We start from the raw sequence: 23,811 nt of genomic DNA on the forward strand, positions 1-23,811 counted from the left end.
CCCCGAGTAGAAGTAAAAATCAAAACAATATCATCATTTGATATTGCTCAGTGAAGTACTCAAGATCATAATTAGCTATTGGTTTGTTTGACATAAGAGATAAAACATCTTAAATAATATCAAAAATTAGTATGGGGAAGAACATAATAATATCTCATTTTTATATTATAAGATCAGACTATTATCTGAGGAGATCTGTGCTGTAGCACATCAAACCAATATCATAAAATGATCTGACAGATGACAGTGACAGTGACATTACCACTGCACTACGACTCATATCTGAAAATAGAAGATAACAAGAGCATCAAGTTCTACGTTTTCCAAGGTGTTTACGACTCATGGTAGCTGTGTTGGTTTGGTCTCGCCATGTTGTAGATGAGTGTGTGAAAAAACTAATTTTGATCTTGAATAGTAGTTTTCAGATCTTACAATTTTCGGATGTTATAGATGAATGTGTGAAAGAACTGATTTTGATCTTGAGCAGTAATTTTCAAATCTTTCGATTTCTGGATGTTGCAGATGGAAATGTGAAGAGCTAATTTTGATCTTAAACTGTATTTTTCAGATTTCCCAATGATCAATGTTCTATTGCAGAATATTAATACAGTTTGCACCCAACATTTGCAAACTGAACCGATAGTATGGAAAATAAAAATAATGAAGGAATTACGAATTGCATATTTACCTAAACTAAAAGAGCACTTTTCTCTAGATGATTTCACATTTGATGCCTATTCTCTGAATTGTTAACAAAGCTAGTGATCCAAACTTTAAAAACGACATGTGTAGAAACATGTTTGGTTTATTTTGCGCATAAAACAGGACGGATTTCTACCAATTTGAGCTGAAGTTTTGTATGGTGAAGTGGTAAATTCTCCACTTCTGCAATTAAATAACGCAAAAAGCGTAGCTATCATGATCCCTTTCCTAATTGATTGCTGTTTGAGCAAAACTGTGTTAGGGCCTGTCCATAAACTACGTAGACTCTTAGGGGGGACGGGGGGTCTGGCCAAAGTCTACGCTCCATACAAATTTCGAAAATTTTGTATGAGCAAAAGTCTACGAGTGGGGAGGGGGGGTGGGGTCTGAGTTGGCCCAAAAAAAGTCTACGTAGTTTATGGACAGCGCCTTATTGTTTTCTCCATTTCTCCATTTCTTGCAACAAAGTTTCCTAAAGTTTTGTTCTAACAGCATTAAATGAGGCAAGGAATCATAATACCCACGCTTTTTGCATATTTTCGTTGCAGAAACGGAGAATTTACCTTCTAGCCATCAAAAAATCAGCTTAAAATCTACTACTTCACTGAACGTGCCCTATTGTGAACTGTCGCCCAGAAAAGCATTGGAAACATTCAGAAGATTGTAGTCGTCACGACTGTCGTCTGTTCGTATACCCAAGGCTGAATCAATACGCAATTTGTTGGTTGAAACTCTAAAAGCTGGTCGTCTGCCGGGTATGTTTTGTTGAATCTAGAATCAAATGGTCCGTTTTTCGAAATGGTCGACATTTTTGAACTCAGTGGTTGGTTCATTAGGATCTGGCGACCTCCATAATGTGTTTTTGTATGGTAACTCCAACTTTTTTGTATGGGTCGTAACGCTAGGTTGTATTCCCTATTCCCCTGAAGCATTACGCAATGTATTAAACCCCTATCTCCTGAAGCGTTACGTTATTTGGGGACGGCGCATAATGAAAGTTTAAAACTTAAAATAGTTTTCATGCGCAATTTTGGGAAATTTAGACATTTATACAGCGGGTTGCACAAGGCTTTCCAAAGATCAAAATAAGTACTAATTTTGAAATCATTTCATGATTAGATATTGAGCAGATATTTGGCAACTTTTTAATTATCACATCAATATCATATTAAGATATGACATCAAAATTTGATCGTTTTAAGATATGATTATGATATTCACGTCTACCCGGGCTGCAGTTTGTGTCAAAAATTCATTCGAATCCATACACTCCGAGCAGATATTGAATTTATTCGCGTTTTATACCTTTTTTCCCATTGTGCATTAGTTTCTTGTCTTGTCAAATGTCGACAAACATATCTAAAAGTCCAATGTGCAAAAGAGAGGCACTCTTTGTTCCGATTCCAAGCTGTGAGACGATTTTGCGTTATAGAGCGACCTTATGAAATTCATCTTAATCATTATGAATTATTTAAAGGTCGTTATATAAGTTAGGCCTTAAGAAAATCTTAAGTTTATTTGTATTTAAGTGTAAAATAAAATCCAGAAACTTGGGTATAGATTTAGTTTTCAGTAGCAGGAACTGCCAACTTAAGTCATTATTAGGATCAACAAAAGATAAAATAAAATAATTACTGCTCTCCGATGTATAATTTATACGCATAAAAAGTTGCCTAATATACAATGATGAGTTAATAGTGTGAATTGAGAAATCAGGAGTGAGAATTAGCTGTGATTAATGTGGTGTGAGTAGTGAATAGTGAAAAGTAAGAGGTGAGGAGTGTGAAACAGTGAAGTAAGCAGTGTAGAGTGAGGGGTAAGAAATGAACAGCCGAGAATTGGTAGTAAGGAGTAAGCAGCGAAGAGTGAGAAAAGAAATATACAGATTGAGCAGGGAAGTGAGTGAGAAGTGAGGAAAAAGTTTGAGTAATGAGGAGTGAGGTGTGAAGAGTGAACGGTGAGAAGTAAGTGAAAAGTAAGCATTGAGAAGTGAACATTGAAAGAAGACGAGTGAGAAGGGAGAACTGACAAGTGAGCAGCAAAGATTTGGAGGCCAGAAGCAAGCAGTGAGGAATAGTAAACTAAAACACTAGCGTGAGCAGCTTTTCCTTTCTTCTTGCTTATTCTCTTTGATAAACGCTAGAAAGAGCGAGATAATAGAGGGAGCAAAATGTCCCCTCTATCATCTTTCTCTTTCTAGTGTTTGTTTACGAGAGTGAGTGAGAAAAAAAGAAAAAGTTGCGCACGCTAGAGAACTAAATATGAAGATCTCAAGGAGTGTGAAGCAGTGAGAAGTGAAAAGTGAGCGGTGATGAGTTAGACCAGGGCTGCCCAACCTTTTTCGCATGTTTCAGACATTTTCAATCGGCACGTTTGCAAAACAAGTCAAACATGGAATATTTTAGCTTAGTATTACATCTAACTCATCCAAATGAAAAAGTTAGAATTTGTTGACAATTTTTAGCTACCGGTTCAGTTGAACCCAAAAAACAGTCCGGCCCGCGGGTCGGATAGATTTTTTTGACTGAATTGCCACGGTAGCTAAGTGGATAAGTTAAATGTGAATTTCAACTCATGCATCAATTAGCCCTGACAACAGGCTTCCATTTGATGCAAAAAAATCTAATAAGCCATTTTACGAGACGTTTCAGAACAGCTGATCGCAGCAGCGGCGTCAACTGACAGAATTCCACGCACGTTTGTTTTGCTGGAATATCGTGTAATTTTTGAAAAGGTACTTATTCGATAAATTGGAGATATGAGAAATTTGAGCCAAAATAGGCTCAAAAGCTGTCGTAAAAGCAATACAAAACTCAATAATTAATCAGGTATTTTTTTCGTTGCGATTCACTCGTTAACTTGCGAAAAAAAATTAAATAAAAATTTCTAATTATGATTTTAGCCAGTTTCAAAAACTACGCTTGACTTGCGTGCAGTCATTAATCATCATCAACCGGACGATGATTGAAAACGTAAACATCAGAGCGCGTACTTCTGTCGTTTGACTAGCCTCATAAAATAGACTATATCTGACCATTTTAACGATCGTACGGACCAAAAATGTACGAAACAAGCGAAAAAGGTTGGGCAGCCCTGAGTTAGACGTTAGAAGTTAGGAATGACCAATGAGGAGTGTCCAGTGAAGAATCTGGATGTTGGTTGGTTTCGGGTGACAATTCCTGCCCTGCCGTTTGAAAGCATACCAAGAAAGATGTCCCACGTATTGCCCCGTTTTCCACCGTAGACGACGAAGCTGTTTTAAAATACGTGAGATTGCTCCTTTTTTACCTACAATTATTCCGACAATGATTTTTCGTTGGGGCCAAGCTGACTTGATCGTTAACTCCTCGTCGATTATCTCTTTCGCTAATAACTTGATCAAACTACACAACAAACTAAAGACACTACACACCGTATTCAGCAAGAGGCTGTACAGACTGAACATAACTTACACTTGACAACAGACAGCATATACGACACCCAGTGGTCCAATGAACGAATTTTCCGTTAGGCGGAAAGTTTTCTCCAACTGGAGTGGGAATCGAACCCACACTCCGTATCTTACAGTACGCCTAAACGACTGGCGCCGCTAATCGCACGGTCACGAAGCCCACAACCAAATCATCATTCTTTTTGTTCCTATGACAAGATGAAGACGTCCTCTACGGATTTTAACCAAAAAATCTTTGGAAAACTCAATACACATTATATAATAACACAAAGAGAGGGTCGATGAAGATAAATCGATAATGACAGTTGTGCCCTAATGAATCATTGTTGATTTATTCATTTGCTATGTGTCCATGTATTTATGGGAGGAGGGTAAGGGGCTGTCCATAAACCACGTGGTCATTTTTTTGGGACTTTTCAACCCCCCCTCCCCCCGCGTGGTCATTCGTCCATACAAAATTTTTTATTAGTCCATACAAAATGATCATTGGCCGAACACCCCCCCTCATGACCACGTGGTTTATGGACAGCCCCTAATTGAGAGGGTATTAAACATATTGTTGACTGGAGGCGGGAGTCATGGTCAACAAGTCCAAATCACGGAGAGATCTTCCGCAAGCATCACAATTCTAGACGAACATTTGAAAAGGGCCTCTCTGCTTTGCGTAAACAAACATGTTTTTGTCTCTGTAGGGCCCATCTGCATCCACCCCCGCACATCAACACCCGTATCAGAAAGAGTGTTCTTCAAGCTATCTGTTAAGGGTGTTGACGTGCGTGGGTGGATGCAGATGGGCCCTGCAGAGACAGAAACATGTTTGTTTACAAAAAGCAGATAGGCCCTTTTCAAATGTTCGTCCAGAATTATATTGATTGCGACTGGTTATGGTTAGATCAGCTCCAGCAGTCTGCAATATTTTTGACGCACCCTTTTAGGAAAACCACAAGACGGAAATCTTAATATGTTATATATTAAGAGGAATCGTACGATATGGCAAGACCTGCACTGGTGGTGGCTATCAGTCACATCACATTGTTACCCATGAGGAGTAACCAGTGAGAAGAGAAGTGAATAGTGTGGAGTGAGAAGTAAGCAGTGAAGAGAGAGGAGTAAGGAGTGAGCAGTAAAGGGAGAAGAGAGAAGTGAGGAGTGAACTATAAGTAGTGAGCAGTGAAAAGTGATAAATGAGGAGTGGGAAGTGAAGAATGAAGAGAGGGCAGTGTTTAGTGAGATGTGAGCAGTAATTAAGTAGCAACCAGGAGTGAGTATTGAAAAGAGAAGAGAGGGGAGTGTTAATCAGTCAGGAGTGACGGGTTCGGTTCTCGGTCGGTCCCGGAACTTTCCGTAATGCAAATTTCTTTGACTTTTATTTTATTACCATATTTTCTCACTTTTAACAAAAGACAAAAATAGGAAACAGAGCACACAGAGCTACATCCACATCTACTAGGATAAAAATAGGGCCTTGGGCGTAAAGTAACTTTGTGCCTGCAACATTAAGATCCCTGAGGTCAGATGAAGAAATACAATTATATAAATGAATATACACGATAGGCACATGCAAAATGATCATTGATAGAGGAAGCTCTCGGTAACTGTAGAAGCTGAGAAGCAGGTCTTGTTCCAGTTTAAATGTTATGCCAAGAAGAAGAAGTTTTTTTCGTAAGTGCTCAAACTTTTCATCATCGTCCTTATTTTGATCCGCCTGAAGTCAACCAGAAAGCATCCTTTCCCCCTTCATTGAAATGCTTCCGCAAAGAGAGATAAGCCTAGATATCGTTAAGCGCATACCACAACCATCACAGAGTAGTGCCTACATTTCATCCCATCATGTCATCGTGGGCGGACGTCCGCCCTTTCCAAGCTGTTTGGCAATCGAACGAGCATGGATGGATGGTTGGTTGGATTTCGCTTGTATTCATCCGATATGTATGTGTAGTATGCAGGATATCTCCATAGAATGCGAAAATGAATGAGCCCATCTTCTTGTACATTCGAGATAACATTTCCGGTCCAAGTCTTTGCTTCGAGGTAAAGAAATATGATGCTTATTTTGATTACGATTCCGTATTGAGAATTTCACCACAATTTGCACAGAGAACTTTTCTCTCTTAATTGCGGTAATATTGTTTTAATTGAAAGCGGTTCCGTTCTCGGCAGATGAAAGACAAACCGTTTTAGATAAGATTCAATAGAGAAATCAGACGGTGCATGACTGCTTTCAGTGCATGCAGTTGCATTTTTGCTTCATTTTAGGCGAAAGGCATTATTTGGAGAAATAATCAAGATCGGTCTTTTGTTGGACTGAGCTGAACAAATACGTGACGAAGCTTTCAATTAGTTTTTCTCTATCCGTATTCGCTAGACCGACATTTTAACCAACTAAGCCACAGAACAAGTAACGATTCTGCGGAAGAGAAGGCCAAACAGACTCCGAGCTGCTATGCCTGCGCCTTGGTTGATCCTAGGAGATTTTAATGCACACGGAACAGCCTGGGGGTCTCCGAAGGACGACAATCGCGCAACCCTGATATATGACCTCTGCGACTATTTCAATTTGACAATTTTGAACTCCGGGGAAGTAACGTGAATTAAACCTCCAGATCCTCCAAGCATGTTAGACCTCTCAATATGTTCGAATTCACTATCATTGGATTGCACGTGGAATGTAATTCAGGATCCCCATGGTAGTGATCATCTGCCAATCAAAATTTCAGTTACCAATGATTCGTGTCAGGCTCGCCAGATCGACGTCGCGTATGACCTCACGAAGCATATCGACTGGGGTAAATATGCTGAATTGGTCTCAGAGGGCGAGCAGTCGGTTGACGTTCTTCCACCGCAGGAAGAATACCATTTCTTGTCCGGGTTAATCGTCGAAAGTGCTCTCCAAGCGCAGCGTAGGCCGGTTCCGGGAACTTCGATACGGCGAAGACCCCCCACACTGTGGTGGGATGAAGAATGTACCGGAGCCTATCGCGAAAGATCCGCTGCGTTTAAAACCTACCGGAAGCGCGGTACACGGGAGAATTATGAGTGGTATTCCTCTCTTCACAACAAATTCACGAACCTCGTGAAGGCGAAGAAACGTTGTTATTGGAGGAATTTCGTCAACGGTTTATCGCGGGAGACGTCAATGCGGAATCTCTGGACGGTCGGAAGGAGAATGCGCAACGCGGTATCGGTAAATGAGGATCGAGAAAGCTCGCCTCGATGGATTTTCGATTTCGCAAAGAAAGTCTGTCCTCAATTCGGTTTCCGCAGAGGCAAGGGAACGAGCGATTGTCTGGCGCTGCTTTCTACAGAAATTCAACTGGCCTACGCTCAAAAAGAGCAAATGGGCTCAGTATTTTTGGATATTAAGGGGGCTTTTGATGCAGTTTGCGTTGATGTCCTTTCAGACAAACTCCACGAGTGTGGGCTTTCTCCGATTTTAAACAACTACTTGTACAACTTGTTGTCTGAGAAGCACATGTTTTTCTCTCATGGAACCTCGGCAACTTCACGAATTAGTTACATGGGTCTCCCCCAGGGCTCATGCTTAAGCCCCCTTCTTTACAACTTTTACGTTAGAGACACCGACGAATGTCTCGTGGAAAATTGCTCGCTACGACAGCTTGCGGACGACGCCGTGGTTTCTATCACCGGACCAGAGGCGGAAGCTCTGCAAGGACCATTGCAAGATACTCTGGACAATTTGTCTGCTTGGGCTGTAAAGCTGGGTATCGAATTCTCTCCGGAGAAAACTGAGTTAGTTGTCTTTTCTAGGAAGCGTGATCCAGCCGATCTAGAGCTTCAATTTTTGGGTAAGGAACTCACTCAAGCTCTTTCACATATGTATCTAGGGGTCTGGTTCGACTCTAAAGGCACCTGGGGAAAGCACATTAATTATCTGTATCAGAAGTGCCAACAACGAATCAACTTCATGCGTACACTCACCGGAACATGGTGGGGAGCCCACCCGGAAGATCTGATAAAGCTTTATCGGACAACGATACTGTCGGTTCTCGAATACGGTAGCTTTTGCTTTCAGTCCGCCGCGAAAACACACATCCTGAAGCTAGAGCGTATTCAGTATCGTTGTCTTCGGATCGCGTTAGGCTGCATGAACTCGACGCACACAATGAGTTTGGAGGTACTAGCAGCAGTACTCCCTTTATCAGATCGTTTCGTGGAATTGTCGTTAAGGTTCCTCATCCGCTGTGAGGTGCTGAATCCATTGGTAATTGAAAATTTTGAAAAGCTAATCGAACGATTTCATCAAACAAAGTTTATGACAGTGTACTACTCGTACATGACTCTGGAGGTTAACCCTTCTTCGAATGTTCTCAACCGTGATTGCTTCCAAGACTTCTCCAATTCCACTATAGTTTTTGATCTGTCCATGTTGCAAGAAATCCGTGGAATTCCAGATCTGCTCTAATCGGAGCACATTCCAAAAATTTTTGCAAGCAAGTTCGGTCATATCAGTTGCGACAGAAGGTTTTTCACTGACGGGTCAAAAACAAATGATTCCACTGGATTTGGTGTATTTAATGAGCTTCATAGCGCCGCCTATAAACTTCAAAGTCCTTGCTCAGTATATGTCGCAGAATTGGCGGCTATACACTACGCATTAGAGCGAATCGCCTCTCTTCCCTCTGATAAATATTTCATTTTTACGGATAGTCTCAGTTCAATTGAGGCTATTCGCTCAATAAGGCCGGTAAAGCACTCCACGTATTTCCTAAGCGAAATACGATCATTTCTGAGTGCTTTATCGAATCAAGCATATAATATCACCCTGGTCTGGGTCCCTTCGCATTGCTCGATTCCGGGCAATGAGAAAGCGGACTCGCTCGCCAAGGTGGGCGCTATGGAAGGCGATATTTATAGCCGTCATATCGCCTTCAATGAATTTTTTTCGATTGCTCGTCAGCATGCCTTGGTCAGTTGGCAACAAAAATGGGATGCAGGAGAATTGGGCAGGTGGTTTCATTCAATTCTCCCACAGGTATCGAAGACGGCGTGGTTCAAGGGGTTGGACGTGGGTCGAGATTTTATCAAGATAATGTGTCGACTTATGTCCAATCACTATTCTCTGGGCTCGCACTTCTATCGAATAGGGCTCACAGATAGCAATCGCTGTAGCTGTGGTGCAGGCTATCAAGATATCAACCATGTAGTGTGGGAATGCCCCGAATACGGTATTGCCAGATCCGATTTATGTGCATCCCTCAGGGCCCGAGGGAAACCAGAAAAGGAAGACATTAGAGATGTGTTGGGTAAACTTGATCTTGAGTACATGAAGCTTGTGTACGACTTCTTGAAACAAGCTGAAGTCTTCGTTTGATATCCCCGTCTTGTTGTTCCACTTGTCCACCTCGTCTCCCTTCGAAAACCGTTTGTTTGTATCGTTACAGGTTGTTTGTCCACTCTACGCTTGACCAGCAGCAAATATGTCACGCCATGCTGCAGAGAGTCAACGAAAAGCCCTATTATCCCATCCCTTCCTTAAAAACTATTGTTCCCTCTAACCTCGACCAAACCGCGAGTTTTACGGTTCCCCAAAGCTAACCTAGTGAATAAGACACAAACATGAAATTGTAAAAATGTTTCATAATGAATTCGGCTCCGTTATGCCCGATGGCGCATGAGCCTTTAATAAACGATTAAGTAAAAAAAAAAAAAGGCTCCGAGCTCATACGATGAACACTTCGTTTTTGATAGTTGTGTGTCTTAATTGGTTAAAGCGCCGGTCTAGGGAATACGGAGTCGGGGGTTCAAATCCCACCAGAACGCATTTTTTTTCACAAATTTATTTCTCAATTTGCCCAATAACAATAAGTATTGAGTGCATTCTAATTGAGGGGCCCAGATGCAAAGGGGTGTAAGTGACCATTTTGTCGATTTTAAGCTGAGTATATCAAGAAATTCTTCAGATTTCAAACTTTCACGAGCTTTTTTAAGATTTAGGGGATTCACTGAAAAGCGTAAACTGATTAAACTGATTGAACGTCGCAATCACCAAGGCATACTTTGATTATTTCTTTCACAATTTCATGAAACATTTCAATAATCAGATAATCATGGCTTACACAGTTATTTAATCTGTTTAGTGAATACCCCTACTATTTTTATAATTTTTAGAAAAATTACAATAAATGGAGACAATTGGGCCCATTTAGAAACTTCATACATTTTGTATGGGATGAAAAATTAGTGTAAAACTTAAAACTTTATTTACTTGAAAGTGGGATTTTGTTACTTACACCCCTTTGCTTCTAATCCTACGAAAGGTTTCAACTTATGATTGCACAGTGGTTTTATTTGTTCAGGGAAGCGGTCATAAATCATTTTCTTCGTTTTTTGAAGATCAGATTTATTATAAGTTATCAAAAATAGCACGTTTGGACTAAAAAAAATATTCCTGTACGTTTTCGTGAACACAACTTGAAAAATATTAACTTTGAACATTTTTTTTTATGATAATGAAAATAACATTTAAAAGCTTTATTTTGCAGAAATCAATAATCAAATATTTTGAATTATTATGACAATATCACAATAGATTCTAGTGAATAGTATCAGTATTAGCATTTTAATTGTGATTTTATTAGTAGGTTTTATTTCTGCTGCAATAAAAAAAATATAAAACTAGAGATTTTTCCTCAGAAATATGGTAGTTTCCATTGTCGAAACACAGAAAAATCATCACAAATCGATTTAATATGTATAACTACAGTATTTAATACCGAATAGTAATAATTCTGAAACAATAGTGCAATAGTGCAATTACAGAATCAATTACTTCTTCAATTAAAAAAAATTCAAACAAATATTCGGGATAATTTTACATTACGTACGTAAAAGGAAATTTTAAAACCTTAAATATAATGATTTACACAGTTATATGTCATACGATTCATGGGCCTGCGTTTCGCACAATGATGTATGCTAAAATAACCATTTCAAAAGTAATTTAATAATAGTTCTTGGATCATATCTGCATATTTACATCATGTGCATCATTGTCGGGCTTTTACATAATGCGTTTTACTGATTTCATCTTATTCACACAACAAACAGTAAAACCCGAAATACTCTTGCGCGCTAGTGTAAAACATATGATGTGCAAATACCTTCCCACATCGTCACTTTTTTAATTATTAAAGGTTTTATGTTTTCACAGTTCACTAGGAATGGGATGTATTTGATGTTGTTGGATTTATATTTTTATCGCAACCCATTGATGAAATATCTTTGTTTGAAGGTTATTGCAAAATTATCGCACGCACCCTGTATATTATATAGGTAAAAATATGTGTCTATTACTCACACCCGCATTGGTTCAAAAACATCTAAATAGTTCCACTTCTTAGTGCTTTGAATTTGAAAGATAATCATACATTCTGATTCTCTGCGTTGAAAACCATTTGAAAATCCACTTGGTTTTGTTATACGAGGACGTGGTGTACATCTCAAAAGTCATGTAGTTTTTCGACAAATCTTGAGAATGTCAAATTGCAGTGCAGTATGTATTGATGGCATAAATTTACCAAATGAAGGAGAACGTGCCTCTGGAGCCGACCTACTGATACCTGCATAACAGTACGCTCTCAAACAAAATATGCAACAGTAACTTACATAAAAAAGGGCTTTTCTGCATTCTTGGGAACATCATTGATTTATAAAAATTATACAAACGCATGAACTAGAAAACCAATTTTTCGATTTTTGGCCTATCGCGGTACCACTGTGGATTTGAACACTGCGAATTACAAAACCTCGCTTGTTGTTCACGACACGAGCGTGATGGTACTGATCATGGGTGTTAACGCACCACCTTTCAATGCAAAATGTTTCATGCCCTGTAGAGGCACATATTGGTGCAAATATGTACAAAATTACTAACTATCCGAGAGCATGTGACCTCCTGAAAAGCTTTACCGATAACATTTGCAAAGTCCCTTCGAGTTGCATGCTATCCGTGAGACACAGCTCGAGAGGTCTCAGGTTACTGAGGTTACTGAGCTTTTTCCGGGAGTAATTGTTTTCCACTACTGTTCCTACGTAGTGGTCCAGAAAGCGTCCAGCAGTTACAAATAACATTCAGTCTTCAACTACATGCCCGGGTTAATCGTGATGGTCTTTCGAAGGCATCAATTCTTTTGAGTTTTTTTTTTCCGTTTTTGTTTCCGTCAATTCCGTTTCTGATTGATTGAATGGTTATGAATAATCACAATTTTTAAAACAACCACACATCAGCTTTAAAGTGATTTCCTCTTTCTCTTCCACAGAAAAATCAACAAATCCGGTTGTCATCGATTATAACATGTGTCGAAAATAGAAAAACATATTCAATCCCATCCACCATGTACGGAGAGCATGAAATGAAAATTTCAATCATCTCGTGTGTTGTTTGTGTGTGATGTGCTGAGAAGAAAAAAAAATCCCAGAAGAAACAAGTGAATCGAAAAAGTTCCACGCGTGGCTGCAGAAGCCAGATAAGTTCGACTGCCCCCCCCCCCCCCCCCCCACCAGTTAACCAATCGGCCAAAGTCCAAGGGTGGCCCGCCAGCCATGGACGTGGTCCTGACCAGGCTGAACATCAGCTTTGATAATGTAACGCTCAGCACCAGCACCATCCGGCAGGGGCTCATCGAAGAGTACAGCAACAACAGGAAGGTCGGCGAGCCTGCCTATCACATATTGATTGTCCTGTACAGCATACTGATCATATTCGGCGCCACCGGCAACAGTTTGGTGGTGATGGCCGTGGCCCGGAAACCGCAGATGCGAACAGCGCGCAACATGTTCATCGTTAATTTGGCCGTTTCGGGTAGGTGGTGGGCCCGCGTTCGTTTTTCTGACAGGGGAGCTTCACGAGGCAAAGCTCAGCTTTCAAAGCTGACATTATGTACTCGGAAGATTGAATAACACACGTAGTGTTTGGGTTTGCTTTCGGTTGTTTGAGATGAAATGAAATTCGACGAGCGATGTTATCGAAATTTCATTAAGCAAGGTTTGGCAAGTGAATCTTGATTACATCATGAGGCCGGAAAATGTTATCCTGTGCATATGGATATATTTTAATGAACATTGAAATTTTTTTTACAAACGATTCTTCGACATGCACTTCATCGAAGCAGTTCCTCTTGCACAAGTTTAGTCGGTATCTCTTTTTTTATCTAGTTCATTTATTTGGGGCTCAATCGCGTATAACGCTTTGCGGAGCCGAAGATCTTTATTTGTACTTAATAGTATACATTATACAGAGTAATAACTTTTTGATGATATCTGTTAGTAATGGGTGGAAGCCAGGGTACTCGTGGCAGCTCGAGCTGAGAAGGTCACATTTTGAGGGATGGACAGGGTAAGGATTGGGCCAAAGGTTTCACTGCAGCTCATCCGGGGATGAATCGCATCTTGATAGCGTATTCGGTGCCTTGTCGTATTGGTACCAACTTGTTGTGGGACTTGGTCTTCCGGATGGCCAGGAACAGCTTGGTAACACAAAGAGGACAAAACAGAGAATAAGAAAAAAAAACTGGACAAGAAAACACAAGCGAATTAAACTTTTATACCGGCAGAGCGAAAAAGTCGAAAATACATCCCATATATAAATTTTTGAAAAAAAAGAATGGCAGTTCTGATTTTCTATAAAAAATCATTTAACTTGAACTTTCATATCAAAGATTACACATATGTTTTTAAAACTGTGTACTCCTCCTATAAAAATTTGGAATTGCAAAAACTGTAGGAAAATATTACATTTTTTCCCATTTTTGCGCAAACATATTCTTTCCCGGAATGCAAATGATATAGGAAAACATTTTTTTTTTCAAAAAAAAAAAATAATCCCCCGCAATTTTGCGCAATTTTTAAAAATGAGAATAGGCAACGTTTTTTTATGCGTCTCCAAAAAACAGTTTCGCAAATAAAAAATTCATAAATTTGAAAATTCGCAACTTTTTTCAACTGGGCATGTATTTAAATTTATTGAACAGGTAGTTTTACCAGAGAACGGAATTTTATAACCTCTTAAAATATTTAAAACTGAGCGTCAACGTTCGACCAAAAAGTAGGTGTTTTTCGGGATGTACCATTTTCTAAATGATGGGGGGTTTTCTATCGAAAATAAGGATTTAAAAAGTCGGTATTGAGTGATATGTTATATACACATTGCTAATAATAATTGCTATTTTCCAAATTTTTCTTCGTACAACTTTTTTTCTCTACAAATTATTTAAACATAAAAAGTTTCTTTAATATAACATTTTGTACAGATTGTTATTTTGCATCCTTCACTTATTCAATCATATTTTAAATAACTATACATTTTCCTCATTTCTTCAGGTTGTTTTAAACTTAACTATATTATGAAGATTTGATAGAAGAACCGGAATGAAAAGATCAACCATGCTTCGAGATAGAGCATTTTGAACATTTATAGTTAATTTCCGATACAGTCCTTAGAAGACTGATCAAAATTGCGCGGCGCTGCGGAGCGTATGCTTGCTGTCGGCCCACTACGCAGGTGCACGTGTGTATCGTATAATGGTTATTGATAAAGTATTTGTCACCACATTCCCCTTTCTTTAATCTAAAACTGAACGTTTATTCTACTTTTGAAGTGTCCTTACGCAACGTCCTTGTTTATTATTAAAGTTACATATTGGATAATCGTTGAATTATGTACCGTTTTTATTTTCAAATGGCGTTGAATTTCAAGGAGTCGCATTCCTCTCACCTTTTCCCCACTCACGTTGAATTCGTAATGTGAGGCAAAACCCATAGAGTAATAGCTTCTTTTGAGTCAGTTCTCTGCCTCCAGAAAAAGTTTCAGCCTAAAAATGACGAGTACATCTACCAATTATTGTTACTTTTTTCTTCGTTGTCTAGAATATCAGAAACTAGTAGAATGAAAACTCCTAGTAAGAGAGAAATTCTGCAACGCGTTAACTTAGTTTCATTCAGTCTGTACAGCCTCTGGCTGAAGACGGTGTCCGCGTCTTTTTAAAATGCCTCGTTCTGTGCTTCAATGAGGCCAATGATTGTCTCAAGGACAGCCTTACGCCTGAGGGCTCCCCACATATTTTCGTGATTGAGACGGTTGAAAGCACGGAAACATGCTTGCTGCCGTCGGAAAGATGCGTCAATTTTCTCCTGTATCCGGTTAAGGATCACTTTGCAAAGAACTTTGACAACGATGAACAGCAACTTGATGCCCTGCCAGTTATCGCATACAGTCAGGTCGCCTTTTTTGGGTACCTTAACTAGACTTACTAAGACTTAACTTACTGATAATAGATTTCATAAATGATTGGGGATGCATCTAGGAGGGACAGGAGAAGTAGAAATTCAAAGTGGGCGTTACGGCCTTTTCATATGTTAGCCTGCAAACATATATTTTGCACCATTACTTGTACCATAAATATATGTTAAGATTGATTTCCATTCAATGATTCATTAAAATGCGCTCAACTTTGAGTACCACATGCAAGAAATTGGAAACAAAAGCACAAATAACCCTGGAAAGATTGTTCAACACATGGCAGCAATCGTTGCAGTTCCTTTTCATTACCGCAACAATCAAGCAAACGAGTTTTTATGGATGGCCGACATGGAAAACAAATATTCAGCATCATTTCCTCCCTGCCAGAGAGTCCCTTGCTCCGTTGGCGCCATAGAAAATAACGTGTAAGGTCACACGGGCGGAAAGTTTTCCATATCGTGGCGTTGTTCCTACTGCTGGTATAAGGACCGGTTCTTGGTGGGAGTCGTGTTGAGGAAACTGAGTATACAAGTTAAACACTAAAAGGAACAACTTCTCGGAAGGACTCGGTGCCGAATATTTTCGTCTCAATTGGCAGCTTTAAGACAAGGTGCGTCATCGGAATGGAACGTGACACTTATTTAATTCATATACTACTGTGACCCGAGCAAAAAAGAATATCCACTGCATGACATTTCAAGGTTTTATTATTAAATACTATCATACCTTGATGTGCCCTTCATTAGGAGGTAATTGGTGGCAAAATAACAAATCCAAATACTTTAATTTTGGATGAATAACATATGGAAAATAACAAGTATTGCTGTTTCAATCATTAAGGACGAGGTTGCTAGAGATAAAAAATGGTCGGCAGTATGGCACCGACTTGCTCCCTTCCTCCTACTTCCCCTAGCCCAAACCTTCGACTAGTACGGAGGTTGACGAACAAATCACCAAAATAAAGCTGACTTACCTGCATAAAATGCACCGAGGTGGCTACTTGTGATAGATTATTCAATTTTCTATCCATAAAATGTTTTTTCTAGTCAATAAACTCACTAATTTCACAGATTCGTGCTAAAATGTAGCATCCAAAACACTATTTTCATTGACGAGCGCGTTGAGATTTTTTTTAAATCACGGTTAATTTCAATACCTGAACTACACAGCAACGTCAAAATTTAATGGTATAGCGAAAACGGCTCCCTTTTTCATTTAATCAACCGTTTATCGCCGAAAATTCGCGAATTTCCCACTTTTGTGGCCGAAAACCGAATCAATTTCGATCGCGGTAAGAAATACAACTCGCTTCAACTCGAAAACGCACCGTAAAACTGAGTGTTGTTGTTCAGCGTTCTTAGTCCACGTTTTCAAAGAAAACATAATTTCTACACAACTATTGCATATTTTTGGGAGATAATGTTCAAAATTCACACCAATGCGATGTCAAAGCGCGACAGTGCAGTTTGTTTGCTGTTTATGCATCAGTTTTTGAATCGGTTAATATCACCCCGTATCACGGTAGAACGATTCGAAAGGAGCGCATGAGAAAAAAGGCAAAAAAACGTAAATAAAACAGCGCACAGTGCGATAAGTGTATTCAAATCTGGACAACAAGAAGTATTTATAAATATTTGAACATATTTTCGAGAACATTATTTCGTGCCAGTGAGCCTGCAAAATTGAGCAAATGTATGTCAAAATTCCAACATGAAAAATACTAATAACTAATCGTTAAAATTTAGTTTGGTAGACTTTTTCTTTCCTTTTTTAGACAAGGTGAACTACACTGTGCGCCGCTAAGTTTATCTTGTTTGAGTGGGTGGTTGGGAGGGTGATTAGAGCGGCAAACAACATCATTGTTGTGATCTATAGGGAGCTTCACCTTAATGCATATCTAAAAATGGATCGCCCAGCCCAAACCAAAGCAACCAAAAGTACGGATACCACTTGAAGAACGAACTCAGAAGTTTAAGTTTGGTTCTATTCAAGTTTCTTTGATTTTAAATCTCCAAAAAGATCCTTATGTATTAGTTATGAACTTGGAAGTACATGTACAAGCTTTTGACATCTCTTCAAAACGACTTTGAAGTCGAATAAAGTTTCAGAAAGAACTTATGTTGAACTTTAAAACCGAGTTCAATCAAATATTAACCGAACTCATGTTGAACTTTTTCGTGCCAACAACTTGAAATGTTCCGTTCCGAACTTGTTTCGGACTTGTTTTGAACTTACTACTCAAAGTTCGGATAAATATTAACCGTACCAAAACTGAACTTCATTTGAACTTCGGCGACAGCGGGGCCGGGGAGAAGTACCCATTTAATTAAATCACTCGGAAATCGAGCGCAGCAGCCACAGCTTGTGTTAATTTCACAAGTACACTTTGTTTCACTATAATATTTCAACGTACTTACTTGTAATCAACCCAAAGTACCCGTATTGCGTGGCTCAAAGGCTGCCCCCGCAGCGGAAAACTGTTCTGCCCAGGATTCCGCCGGAGTTTTTTTCGGCTGCGGATAAAAGTCTTCCAGCTTTGCTGGATGTTTCAACCCCGTCTCACTTGTCGCACCAGCGCGCCGGTAATCGACGCGATCGTTGTCACTGAAAACTTATGAACTTTTCTGAATGATTGGCACTGGCACTAATTTATTGCTATGCACTTGTTTCAATTACGAACCAAAACAAACTGAAAATGTCAAACTGTGTAAGTTCACAAGAAGTTCCACGTAAACTTCTTTCGAGCCTTCGGCTTCAGGTTCAGAGCACACGCAAACCTGATTGAGCTCTACTAAATGATATCAGCACATTGATTAAAATCCCGCGGTGCCTAACAACACATACATGGAGTAGTGGTTAGGCGCCGGCTTTCAACGAGGAGAACCCGAGTTCTATTCTCAGTAAGTAAAAATCATCAAAAATTATTTCAAGGTATTAGTCAATTTGGATTACACATATACTTATGTCTCATAATAATAAATTACTTTTGAGGACTAAGCGCATTTGTTTTCATTTTTTTTTTCGAAGCTTATTTTTAAGCTGAATAGCGTTCTTTTAAGCGACACATGTGTACTTTTTGTGAACTTAAGTTCGGTTAATTACTTAAAAAGTGAACTGAATAGAATGCTATTCATATTCCTTCGAATAGCTGATTAAGCCCAAACATGCTATTTTATCCGAACTTTTGGTTGCTTGGGAATAGTCCCAGACCTCTTTTTGCTATCCAAAAGGTAGACACTTAGTTTATATTACCGAACTCGGTTTGATTTTTAAACGAATTCCATCGGTTGTAGATCGGTATATTTATGAAATTCTGTTGTTTGAAGCCGAGTGTTCGTTGAAAATGACATTTAAATGACGAATTAATATGTCAAATCTACCGGATAAGACGGATGTGTCAGAAATAAATGACTTCGGTTGGCATATACCGGGAAAACTCGGTTCACCGTCACTATGAGCTTAACATTTGGTCGGCCATGTTTGCGGAGACATTTGTCGATGCTGATCAGTTACAGTAAAAAGTTTATATTTTAGATGTTTTGTGTATATTAAATCTTTTGATTAATAAATTTTAACGCTGCTGTTGGCGGAATAAAGCGAAATCCGCCTTATAGATCGTGGTAAATACTCTTACTATTTGCTTATTACTGCGCATGTGGTAAACAATGTGTGTTTAACCACTTTTTTTCAGATTGTTTGTATTCAAGTTCAAACCCGCAGCAACATCTAAAACTGGGCGAGCTATCTCCTATTCTTCATTACACCAACAAAGCTAGCCATGAAAATGTTTGACACTTCTCAGGTTATTTTGACAGACCACACATATGCACGAAAAAGACGGATAATATATTCTACTTTATCGATCTTGTTGCCGTCCTTTTCATGCTCATGTTACATCTGTCAAAATGACCTGAGAATTGTCAGTCATTTTGAGGTTAGGTTCGTTGGTGTAACAAAAAATACCCGCAAACAAACTACTTTATTTGAAAAGCCGCGGACACCGTTCTTCAGCCAGAGGCTGTACAGACTTAATGAAACTTAACACTAGAAAAGGGACACACGAAGCATGCACCAGTGTGGATACGGAGAAGAAACTATTCTCACGAAAAGTTTCATCGCCCGGAGCGGGAATCGAACCCTCACCCCATAGCATGGTGCGATTAGAAGCTTGGTGACCCTAACCGCACGGCTACGAGGCTCCACACGAAGTTGGCATTCGGAAGCATATTCAAAAAACATTATCATGCATGACTAATAAATTATTTACAATCGAAGGAACTAAACTTCTACAGCAGACCTGAACTTCTTGAAATCCGAAATTCATTCCAATAAGAAAATCTGAACTCTGTTCAGGCTACTATGGAACGGCTACATAAGTAACCGATGGAATACAAGTAGCCGCTAAATCCACAATATCATCTCACGGCAAATGGCTGTAATTTTCAAGTTTCTGCTATAATTTTCAGTCGATCCTTAGTTTACGTGTTGTTTAATTTTCATGATTTCTTTCTGTGTAGAAACCAATGTTTTCCGAATTCTCGGTTAGTCTATATTCATCCAAACTGCCAACCGAGCGTTCAGCAGATGAAAACTCAGTTCAAATTCAGCCGAGTTCGGTACAATTTTCTAAGTGTGTATTGAACAACAACGTAATATCATTGATTCCTATTAAATTGAACATTTTTCGATGGCTCCATCATGTAATAGCAGAACTGTTTGTCAGATAATTTCACTGCTAAATCAACATTCAACAAACAGTACACCAATACCAAACTCTGCTCAAATACACAGTAAAACAAATTACGGCAGAAATTTGTAGATCATAAGCATTCAACGTCAGCCGAGCTTCCCGCTGGCTGCTGGTCAGACGACTTCTTTACAGATTTTAAAGCATATTCACTTGAAATTTAGATGAATCTGCTATAAATCATGCCAGCCACTCTCCGTCATCTGCTAATCGAACGACTGCTCGTAGCTATGACGGTTTTCACCGTTGTCTCTCTCAGTATACTCTCTGCAAGCAGCCGAAGTAGGTCGGCAATTCGTTCGTTATGGTTGAAGCAGTTTAACTTTGATTGTCTGCTATTCAACAAGCTGCGATAGCCGAGAGTGCCCGGGCGTGCTACTCACAACCCAAAGATCTAAGTTCGATTCTCGCTCGGAGCACAAGTTTACTTTATATTTTTTGACAGATATCTGCAATGTAATTTTAAGATCGCACAAACATTTCCATCATCATATATGGCGGGGTGATTTTGTTACATTTGATTCGTCATTGTTTTACAGGTTTTTTTTAACTGTGTACCTCCAATTGTTAATGTGATGTTCCTAAAATATTTCGTAGAATAACATGGCAATAACAATTCTTGGTATCAGATCATTTGGTTGCTCTTTGCAGCAAGGTTGCAACCATTCATTTGCAAAAATTTACATTCATTTGCTATTATCTCAGTTCAGAAGCATGCTATCGAAAAACAATGTGTGGATGAATTTAACCTTGTAGTTTTATCTGAAAGTTTGCCGAATAACATTGGGGCCGCAAACGTATACCAAAGTCGCGAGCGAGCTGTGAAGGCAACTCTCCACGCGGTGAATGTAAATTTCATTCACGCTGTGGAAAGTTGCCTTCACAGCTCGCTCACGATTTTGGAATGCGTGTGCGACCCCAATGTTATTCGGCAAACTTTCAGATAAAACTACAAGGTTAAATTCATCCACACATTGTTTTTCGATAGCATGCTTCTGAACTGAGATAATAGCAAATGAATGTAAATCTTTACAAATGAATGGTTGCAACCTTGCTTTGCAGGGTGTTTGTAAGGTATTCCCTTCTGCTCGGGGAACCATATGATGGGTTCAAGTGAGCTCCCACCTTGATACTTTCTTGGTAGGTGCGCTGTTGGTTGCTATTTAGTGCTTAGCAATTGTACCTACAAATAGCCGTCACTACATGAACTCTTCAAAGAGATCTGGCGCTTCTCCGGGAAATGGACGTTTGTTTACCTTAACAAGAGTTGTAATGACCGGTGTTAAATATTCATCTGTAGGTCAAATGCTTAGGCTTGAGCGCTTACATCCATTATTATTTATAGCGCATATTCTCACCTATCGTCTGGCTTTGAGATTATGGCTGCATTTAGTCGAAGTGACGAAAGCAGTCAACCAGCTTAAATTGGTTGCGAAGTTTTCCAGCGCTTTTTCCCTTCCACTTTAATTGATGCGTAAATAAAGTGTTGCGCTTTTATATTCATACTTGGAGATGCCATCGTTTGTCATATTAATCAGCCATCGTCTCCCGCATTTTTCCGCCTCACCCAAAAAAGTAATTGATTTCTGTTCTCAGAACAATTACCAGCGAATGTGATGATATGACAAGCATTTTGTTAAACAGTTTCGATCGAGAATTTCACTCTCCGCATATGCTTTCTCCCGCACAAAATGTACTCATTCTCCCATTTTCCCATTTTGCCGTGTTCCAGATTTACTGCTGTGCCTGGTTACGATGCCGCTGACGCTGGTGGAAATTCTCACCAAATATTGGCCCATGGGTCGGTTGCCGTTCCTGTGCAAATCGATTGGCACCCTTCAGGCCACCAGCATCTTCGTGTCGACCATCTCCATCACGGCCATCGCCCTGGACCGGTATCAAGTAAGTTCCTACATACATATACCACACAACAAGTGGATGACGCGACGGGGGTAGAACAGAGCAGTTGTAGGTGGAAGAGAGGGCGCCAACCAAAATTTATTAGTTTAGTTATTGCCTGTTGCTGCTGGGTTCCCGCGTGTTCTCAGCATGGAGCTGTGGGTTTGGGATTTGTTACGACGATCGATTCGATGGTGGTAGAAACACGCTTGCCGTAAAAGGTGAGAGTAGTAGCATGTTCTAGCTAGAGTTTTTTGGGTTTTGGGGTCACCTTTACGATTGATGTGGTTGAGACTGGCCAAATGGGTTCACAGAGACGTGATTTTTCAAATGTACGCAAATCAGTCGATGAATGTGCAAGCACCTTTTACTTCATTCGTGTGTGTTGTAACCTTTCTCCATTAATCTTTTTTCCCACAGGTAATTGTCTACCCCACACGTGACAGTCTCCAGCGGATGGGTGCCATTGTGATACTAACAGGCATCTGGATATTCTCACTGGTGCTGGCCTCGCCGATGTTCATCACCAGGCGGCTCATTCACTATGACGTCAACTTGGCCAGCCTCGGGATCGAGTACATCTCGTACTGCATCGAAGACTGGCCGATGGCACGCGGTCGGGTGTACTATTCGGTGTTCACGCTGTGCGTCCAGTATCTCCTGCCAATTCTGATAGTGTCGATAGCTTATCTACGAATTTATCTCAAGCTAAAGCACCGTCTGGTGGTGACTACCACCACCGTGAGCACCAACGTCAACTCGAAGGACTCACAACCCGTTCGGGAACGGGAACGAGGTCGGCGGATGCAACGAACCAACTACTTACTGATAAGTATAGCCTTAATCTTCGGAATCTCGTGGCTTCCATTGAACCTGTTCAACCTGTTCGCCGACCTGTACCTCAGTGGGATCACCCAGGAGATCATGGTGGCGTACGCCATCTGCCACATGATGGGCATGAGCTCGGCCTGTTCCAATCCGCTGCTCTACGGTTGGCTCAACGATAACTTTCGTAAGGAGTTTAACGAAATCCTCTGCCGAAAGGAGTCTAGCACACTCGTTGCGAACGGGGCCGGCGGAGGCAAAACCATCTCGCGAAAGATTCGAACTACGGGAGCCGCTCCGGAAGTAACGCAGGTGGGCGTCTTGTGTCGACAAACGACCACAACCTCAACCGTAGTAGACTCGGGTGATCAAACCGAGCTCACCGAGCTCATGCCGTGATTGGTCGAGTAGTAGAGTGCGTGCACACATACGTTTGTCCCCAATTGTTAGAAGTTCTGCTAGCACTGCAACTACAGTTACTACCGCTACTACCCAGCTACCAGTTGGACCAAGGTGTGCTACAAACAAACATATGAAACACTATTCTAGATGATCTAAGTTCCCTTGCCTTACACGATCACACGCCGCACACACCACTGATCACTGATACCACTTGGTAAATGATGGTGCTACATCATTGATGCACATCTATTGTCAACATCATTTGCTGAGAACACCTTTGTCTCTCTCGTAGCGCTCTGCTTTTGTCGTTGCAACTCAAAATTTGAACATTGGATGAAGCTGTTGTTTGAGCAAAACATATTCGGAATCTGAATTACAACCGGCTGTTAGAAATGTTCTAATTTTGAGATGTTTTCTGTCTCATCAATGTTTTTGCTTTGCCTAAAATTTCCTAAATAATACAAACTCTCTGCCACAAGTAGAATTCAACATTACGTTGCTTTTTATAGTCTGCCAATTTTCAATGCC

General features: G+C 40.1%; 1 protein-coding gene across 2 annotated transcripts in view; it reads left to right on the plus strand.

The window, feature by feature from the left end:
- The window catches only part of LOC109414761 (neuropeptide F receptor-like), a 115,354-nt gene that overhangs the window by 66,116 nt on the left and 25,427 nt on the right, over positions 1-23,811 (plus strand). Inside the window, exons 2-4 of one of the 2 annotated variants that reach the window (XR_009996570.1) lie at positions 12,433-12,974; positions 21,890-22,059; positions 22,477-23,394. Coding sequence is in view for 1 of the 2 variants with exons in the window: in XM_062847028.1 (XP_062703012.1) it covers positions 12,716-12,974; positions 21,890-22,059; positions 22,477-23,193 (1,146 nt within the window). In the remaining variant the exon portion in view is untranslated. The remainder of the gene's footprint in view (positions 1-12,432; positions 12,975-21,889; positions 22,060-22,476; positions 23,395-23,811) is intronic. The other variant, XM_062847028.1, reaches the window with a different exon arrangement.

The sequence above is a fragment of the Aedes albopictus genome, chromosome 1 (genome assembly GCF_035046485.1).
Source record: "Aedes albopictus strain Foshan chromosome 1, AalbF5, whole genome shotgun sequence".
Taxonomy (NCBI): Eukaryota; Metazoa; Arthropoda; class Insecta; order Diptera; family Culicidae; genus Aedes; species Aedes albopictus.